The sequence below is a fragment of the Rhinopithecus bieti genome, unplaced genomic scaffold (genome assembly GCF_001698545.2).
Source record: "Rhinopithecus bieti isolate Rb0 unplaced genomic scaffold, ASM169854v2 scaffold_75561, whole genome shotgun sequence".
In the NCBI taxonomy this organism is placed as follows: domain Eukaryota; kingdom Metazoa; phylum Chordata; class Mammalia; order Primates; family Cercopithecidae; genus Rhinopithecus; species Rhinopithecus bieti.
Genome location: NW_016828330.1, coordinates 418429 through 426435, shown reverse-complemented (window position 1 = coordinate 426435; position 8007 = coordinate 418429). Strand labels below are relative to the sequence as shown.

The 8007-nt window shown below is 34.7% G+C and overlaps 1 protein-coding gene across 1 annotated transcript in view; it reads left to right on the top strand.

The window, feature by feature from the left end:
* Positions 1-8007, top strand: part of BAZ2B (bromodomain adjacent to zinc finger domain 2B) — a 70103-nt gene that overhangs the window by 3782 nt on the left and 58314 nt on the right. Inside the window, 4 exon segments of the mRNA XM_017864465.1 lie at positions 63-317; positions 1299-1513; positions 2973-3047; positions 3850-4093. Coding sequence (XP_017719954.1) covers positions 63-317; positions 1299-1513; positions 2973-3047; positions 3850-4093 — 789 coding nt within the window.

Here is an 8007-nt window from a genome sequence, read left to right as displayed (position 1 = left end):
GAAATCATGGCTTTTAGAAAATTAAGCTATTTTATTTTATTTATATTTTATTTTATTTTCAGCCTTTGCCAGAGTTGCCTCGTATTCCAGGACTTGTTCTCTCTGGAAGTACATTTTCAGACTGTCTCATGGTGGTGCAGTTCTTACGAAACTTTGGTAAAGTTTTGGGCTTTGATGTGAATATTGATGTTCCAAACCTGAGTGTTCTTCAAGAGGGATTGCTAAATATAGGGGACAGCATGGGTGAAGTACAAGACTTGCTTGTGAGGCTCCTCTCAGCTGCTGTATGTGATCCAGGTCTAATAACAGGATACAAGGTAAAAAAAAACAAAATATAAAATGTTTTAAATTTGTACTGTCAGTGCATTGGTAGATAGCTTTAGCGTATTAGCAGAAGGTTATGTATATTGATCTAATTTTTCCACATAATGTCTCACAAAGTTAAATGTAGATTCGTGTCAGGTTACACTTCATACAAAGAAAACCTGGTTACAGAGCTTAAGGAATATAGACCATTCTCAAGATATTCTTTTTTCCTCTAGCTGTAGGCAAAGACCAAGGTAATTTAATGAAATACTTAAGCGATATTCATCAACAACAGAATTCATAATTCATAAGGCAACTAGAACTTGTATGTGCCTTCTGATATTATACCTTGTTCTCTCTCAATCACTGTGAATAACTGAAGCTAATCAAGGCACCTACAGACCAGCACGTTAAGACCCTGTGCTGCTCAGTGAATGCTCAATTAGTTCACATTTATCTTAATTCCAAATACAGTACACATTCCACAGAGCTTTGCTCTAGATAATATTGTGGAGAGAGAACCTCCCAGATGCCCCTGTTTTTCTTCTATCTCCCTCAGTGTTTTCCTATTTATTTTCCCTAGCCAGTAAAACCTATGACACCTTAAAGGTAGAAAACGCAGTACTGTTTTTTAACCTCCCCACTCTGTCATTCCTGATAAAATGTCCAGATAAAACCTAGGGAAAGGTTAGTGTTGCCTTTATAGTCATGGAAGACTTGATAGGTAATTTAAAACTTCGCTACCCATGAATTTGCATACTCTTCTCCCTGCCTGACTTGGAACCAAGGATTTGAAGCGGGAAAAGAAAGATACAAGTACTTGAATATTTGTCTGTTTTCTATTGACTATTTTTGTGTCTCTTTCATTTAAAGGAAGTGAATAAAGCTCTTGTCAGTAATATCTAAATTAAATAATATGAGGATTTTAATCTTACTGTTTTATGGTATAAATGGTTATGAGCAATACTGATAAAAATGCCAAACTTTTATAGGCTAAAACAGCTCTTGGAGAACATTTGCTGAATGTTGGTGTGAATCGAGACAATGTTTCCGAGATTTTACAGATATTTATGGAAGCCCACTGTGGACAAACTGAGCTTACTGAAAGTCTGAAGACCAAAGCTTTTCAGGCTCACACTCCGGCACAGAAAGCTTCAGTCTTGGCTTTCCTGATCAATGAACTGGCATGCAGCAAGAGTGTGGTCAGGTAAGCATATGCTCAGGCTTTTCCATGTTTTTTTCCATTTTGAATTTTTCTAATCACAAAGTAATACAAATTGATTATAGAAAATTGGAAAGTTACAGACTAGCACAAAGAAGAAAATTAAAATTGTACTTATCTCAATATTTAGAGATGGCCACTAACAATATTTTCATGTATTTCTTTGTAGTGTATTGAAAAAAAATTTGGGTCATACTGTGTGTCTGTAATACATGGTCTTTGTCACCTGTTTTGTTTAATAATTTTGTTAATTCTTTATACATAACTTCTTTTATATTTTTACTTGCTGTGGTACCAGAATGTGGTACTACCACAAGAATATGGAATTTTTTTTTCCTTCACATTTTTTAAGGACAGATGACTACCTGATTTTGCTTAGTAGCCATTCATAGAATTATGTAGCCACTTTTTATTTTGTTGTATGCTAATAGAACCATAGAGTATTCATTTATCAATGTATTAATTTATACTTTTTTAAAAGTACTTGGTCTTATTTAAAAGTCAGAGTTCTCACTCTAGTTACTAAGAGTTCTCACTTGTTACTAGTAACATATTAATACCAACATATACACTAGTATTCAAGATTTCTGAACAAATTCATGTTCATCGTGTCCTTGTTATTCATTATTTTACAGATTTTTAACAACTTTTAGGCCTTCACCTTTCTAGTAAAAGGATCAATCCAAATATTCAGAGTCATGCATTTCTACGAGTGTGGAAATTTTAAATTTTCTGTGCTCATCTTAGCTATGATATTGTATTAGTGTAATTTTTTGTTTCTTTCTGCTATTCACTGACAGTCATCCCAAAAAATATAATAATATTCACATCTTACAATTTTATGGAAGAATAAGTTCATTTAAGCATGAGCATGGTAACAAATAGTAATGCTGAGTGGCACACATTGAAAACACATACACCCAAATTCAGTGAAAATGGTACACTACGGTTTTACCTTAGAAAGAAAAGCACCCCTATTTGACTTTACCAGATATAATATTCTTAGTTTCTGTTTGGTTGTTTATACATATACACTTAGATAGTGTATATGCATATGTATGTATGTGCACTTATGTAAATATCCATGTGTGTTCTGGTATCCTGCTTTGATTTTGGAAATTATCACATCTTAAATACATGCAACAAAACTTGGAATGCTGTCTTTCTAAGGCAGTTGGTGCATAGTTTCTTTCTTGGTTTAAGATAGAAACCACAGTGAATTTTCTAATACTAATGTTATATCCATTGGAGAAGTTACCACTTTTCAACATATGTATATACATATATAAACACATACATATATGAACATGTATATGCATGAGGTCAATTGTATCATTTTTACTTACTCAAAAATGCATTAATTTATGTATCGAATTTATTGCATATCAAATTAGTGCATTGCATAAATTGATTAATTTATATTTTTTAATTCTTGCATTGGCAGTGAAATCGACAAGAACATTGATTATATGTCAAACTTGAGGAGAGATAAATGGGTGGTAGAAGGTAAACTCCGCAAGTAAGTCCTGTTTTATTAAAGTTAATGTACTGTTTTCTTTTTATACAAATTCCCAGTAAAGCATATGAATTGCAAAGATAGAATTTAAACTTTTATTGTCTAAAGAAAAGATAATGCTCAATTTAGATGGGATATAAAATTAATAAAACTCGGGCAGAATTTGCAGTGGACAAAAGATATAATGAGATTCATTGAGCTTATATTCTTCATACTTAGAAGAAAGTCATTTTCTCTTTTTTCTTTTAAACAAGTCAAGCAATTACATTTTTCTAAGATTGTGGTTGCTATTAAGTTGCTTTTATCACAAATAGAGTGTTTGGAACTGTAACTTTTTTTCTTAATTGCTTTCTAATTAAAATTTGCTTTTACGAAATCTAACTAAACTTATTCAACATTAAAACTTAATTATCTTCCTGCCAGAAAATATCATGCAGAAATTACTCCTATGTTAAGAGGTTCGTTTCTTTGTAGTAATTTGAATTGAAATTTATTCAGTCAGTTAGTATGGGATCAGAAATTATTACTCAACCGTTGTTAGAATTCTTCTTTTCAGTTTTCATCATTTTTTTTAATGAGTCTAATTCCAAAGAGATATCCAGCATAACTCTTGAAAGTTAATGCATCCTGTAATTTATGGAAACATTTCTTAAGTTTCCTAATTCTGATTTTTTTAACATTGGTATATTGCTTAACACAAAAGAAATGCCATAAGGTATTTTTGCATACAACTCATGTTTTGCTCTTTTAAAAGTATATTGAGAAGTCTTTTTTTCCATGTCATCACTTTTCGTAATATTTAAAGGCTCAGAATCATTCATGCTAAGAAAACAGGCAAAAGAGACACTTCAAGTGGCATTGATCTTGGAGAAGAGCAGCATCCCTTGGGCACACCCACTCCAGGACGCAAGCGAAGAAGGAAGGGAGGAGACAGTGATTATGACGATGATGATGATGATGACAGTGATGACCAAGGTGATGAAGATGATGAGGACGAGGAAGATAAAGAAGACAAAAAAGGAAAAAAGACTGATATCTGTGAAGATGAGGTAATCAAATTTAGGTTGATTTTAAGACAACTAGAACTGCATAACATAGTTTTAAAAACAGAATTTGGAGTCAGATGGATTTGGCTTTGAATTCAGTTTTGACATTTACTTGCCTCGGTTTCTTCATCTGAAAACAAATATTACAATCTGTATTCCATAAAGATTTTGTGATGGTTATATAAATATTTCATAGAATGTCTATACATAAAAGACACTAAGACTTAATTTTAAAAAGTTTTTTTAAATATAATTACTTGAGAATTCTCCAAAGAGATATGCAGATTTTTAATTTCAGGTATTCTGTTTCATTCTATTAACATACTGTGTTACATTTGTACAGCGCTTCATGCCTTTAAAAGTGTTGTCAGGTTTAGTGAAAATAATGCATTCCTCAAACACTAATTACTATTTCTGTAGTTCTAGGTATTTTTAATCAAAGACAAATAAGGCACTGAACGTCCCATTTCAATTTACAGTCTCACTGAGGAGGATTTGCAAAAAGAAAACATAATGTGTTAACTGCTTTGAGAGGGGTATTGACAATGTGCTACGCGGATACACCTTAAGAGCATTTAGATTTTCTGAGTGATAAACTCCCACAAAGAGTTTCTGGATCCATCAGCTGAGGCTATAAGCTGAGCTGAATATTAACCTGGGTAAAGGTCTAGGGAAGAGTGTTCCAGGCAGAGAATTGCATGAGCAAGGGGACAGAAACAGGAAACCACAATGTGCTTTAAGGGGATTGCAAGTGCTTCACTGTTACTGGAGTCTCATACGCAACAATGATGAACTAGGATCTTTTGCTTTTTTAGTGGCAGGAAGCCACTGAAGGGTTATAATCAGAGAATGGCATGGTCAGCATTAATTTTTAAGTTACTCACTCTGGCAGCTATGTGAAAGAAAAAAGGTGGGGCAAAATCAGAGGTGCAGAGATACGTCAGGAGATACTGCAATGGTTTAGGTGAGTTGTGAGGGGTAGAAACTAGAGCAATGGTAGTTGGGATGAGGGAGGAAATGATTTAATAAATATTTAGGAGGAAGAATGGGCAGGACTTGAAGATAGAAGGTGAACCATGTAGGTTGATAGAGTGATAGGATTGATTTCCAGCAATCTGGTTTGGAAGACTTCATGCTATGGTTGCCATTAACCAAAATAGGGAAATCAGGAAGAGAGTAAATACATAATTGGGGGCAGGGGGAGGTAAGGGAACAGGTAATTGAAGACAGGAAATGATGATTTATTTTTGGACTTGCTGAGTTTGAGGTACCTGTGTATAGAAACTCAGCAGTCAGTTAGATTTAGGAATCTGAGGCCTGAAGAAGAGTTCACTCTTAGAAATATAGATCAGGGTGTTATTATCACGTAGATGATAATTTAAAATCACGAAGTAAGTAAGATTGCAGGGGGGGATTGGTTTAGTGAATAGAGTAGTGGACTGAGGTTGGAACCTCAGGGATCATCAGTATTTAATAGGAGCCCACAAGGCTCCTTGTTCAAGAAGCAAAAGCAGACAGGTTGGAGATTTCTATAATGAGTTGGAGGTCCCCAAGACCACCTTCAGGTTCTGTGATTCACTAGGATGATTCACAGAACTCAGCATATACTTGTGCTTATAGCAATGAATTACTACAGTAAAAGGAAACAAAGCAAAATCAGCAAAGAATGTATGGGCAAAGTCCAGAGGAAACCAGATACAAGCTTCCAAGAGTCATCTCCCAGCGGAGTCACACAGGACAGGCTTAATTCCCTCAGCAACAAGTTATCACAACAAGCATGAAATGTTATCTACCAGGGAAGCTCATTAGAGACTCAGTGTCCAGGTTTTTACTGGGGGCTGGTCGTGTAGGTACCCTCTGTATAGCATGTGCCAAAATATCAGATTCCCTGAAGAAAAGCAGGTATTCAGCATAATCCACATTGTTAGTGCAAATAGTACAGGTCCGTGTTAAGAGCTCATCTTAACCCTCCCAAAATCCAAGTTCCCATATGCCAGCCAAGGACGAACCTTGTAAGAAGGTCTTCCAGAGGATACCAGTCAGGCCTGCTATATTAAGTCTTTTCTACACATGTAATAATAACAGTAATCAAGAAAATCAAACATTGCAAAAAGGAGAGTGATAAACAATGTTAAAGCAGTAAGAGGCTAGTGTGATGTGGACCTAAAATGTTGATTGAATTTGGCAACATAGAGGTCATTGGTAACCAGTGTCAACACAGTTTTTTTAGAGGGATGAGCACACCTACCAGGCTGCAATTGATTGATTACAATAGAAAGTGAGAAAGTGAAGATGACTGTTTCAAGCATTGTGTCTCAGAAGACAGGGAGTTCCTAGAGAGGAGAAGGAGCCAAGGATTTTTCAGATGTTAAAGACTTGAGATGATTTTTGATGGAAAGAAAAGAGTCAGTAAAATGAGAGAAGGGGATTTAAGATGAAAGAAATTTAAAAAGCACAGTGCTATAAAGTTCTAAAAATTTTGGAGGGGCTTCAATCAAGGTGAAGGAGCTACCTTTGAAGAGTAGGTCAAAGGGAAGAAGGCAAGGTCATAGAGGGATGCGTGTGTGTATGTATGTATTTGAGTTTAGGGAAAGCTACCATAAGTCATGAAAATGGACATGTATAAAAGGTTGAAGTTCACCTTTTATCAGAAAAGAATGCTAGATAGGGCTGTGGAATTGAACTCAAAAAACAACATACAGCTAACCATTTCTTCTGCTCTCAATGCTAAGGGTACTTAGCTAAGGAAGTCTAGAAAGAACTCTTTTCCCTTCTTGCATCAACTCAGTAATGCTGGAGAAATAAAGCTTAGAGAGATGAATTTATCAGTGGAATGTGAAAGAAAGCTGGGAGATGAATTTATCAATGGAATTTGTGAAAGTAGTATCTAGTTGACACCAATGATAATCAAATCTATGAGTGAATGTAGAACTTATAATATGCTATGCAGTTCTCTTTCTTAAGTAAAAATATCATGAGTACAAAATGTTGTTGTAATTTCTTCCTTTCCAATGTTATATTTTAAACCAGAATGGTAAAATTGTTAGAATGAACTTTTCTTTCTTGTTGTTTAATTTTGGTAAAACATTTAACATGAGATTCACCCTCTTAAGAAATGTTGATAAGTATACTGTATACACTATTGGTAACTATGGGCATGAGGTTGTACAACAGCTTTCTAGAACTTTTTCATCTTGCATAACTGAAACTTCACACCTATTAAATAGTGTGTGCTTCCTCCCAGCCCCTGGCAACCACCATTCTACTCTCTAGTTCTATGAGTTTGACTGTTTTAGATACCTCATATAATTGGAATCATATAGAATTTGACTTTCTGTGACTGGTTTATTTCACTTTGCATAATGTCCTCAAGGTTCACCCATGTTGTTACATGTGGCAGGATTTTTTAAGGCTGAATGATATTTCATTGTATCTATATATCACATTTTGTTTATTCATCCATCCATCAATGGACACTTGAGTTGCTTTCACCGTTTGGCCATTGTGAATAACATTGCAGTGAATATGACAGCACAAATACTTCAAGATCCTGATTTCAGTTCTTTTGAATAAATACCCAGAAGTGGGATTGCAGGATCAGATAGTTCTATTTTTAATTTTTAATTTTTTGAGGAACCTTTATACTGTTTTCCATAGTGGTTATACCATTTTACAATCCCACAACAGTGTATGAGAGTTCCAATTTCTCCATATCCTTGCCAGCACTCCTCTCTCTCTCTCTTTCTCTTTCTTTTTGAGAGTAACTACCCTAACAGGTGTGAGATGATATCTCATTGTGATTTTGATTTTACATTTCCCTGATTAGTGATGTTGGATATCTTTTCACATACCTGTTGGCCGTTTGTATGTCTTCACTGCAGAAATGTCTATTCAGGTTCTATGCCCATTTTAAAAAT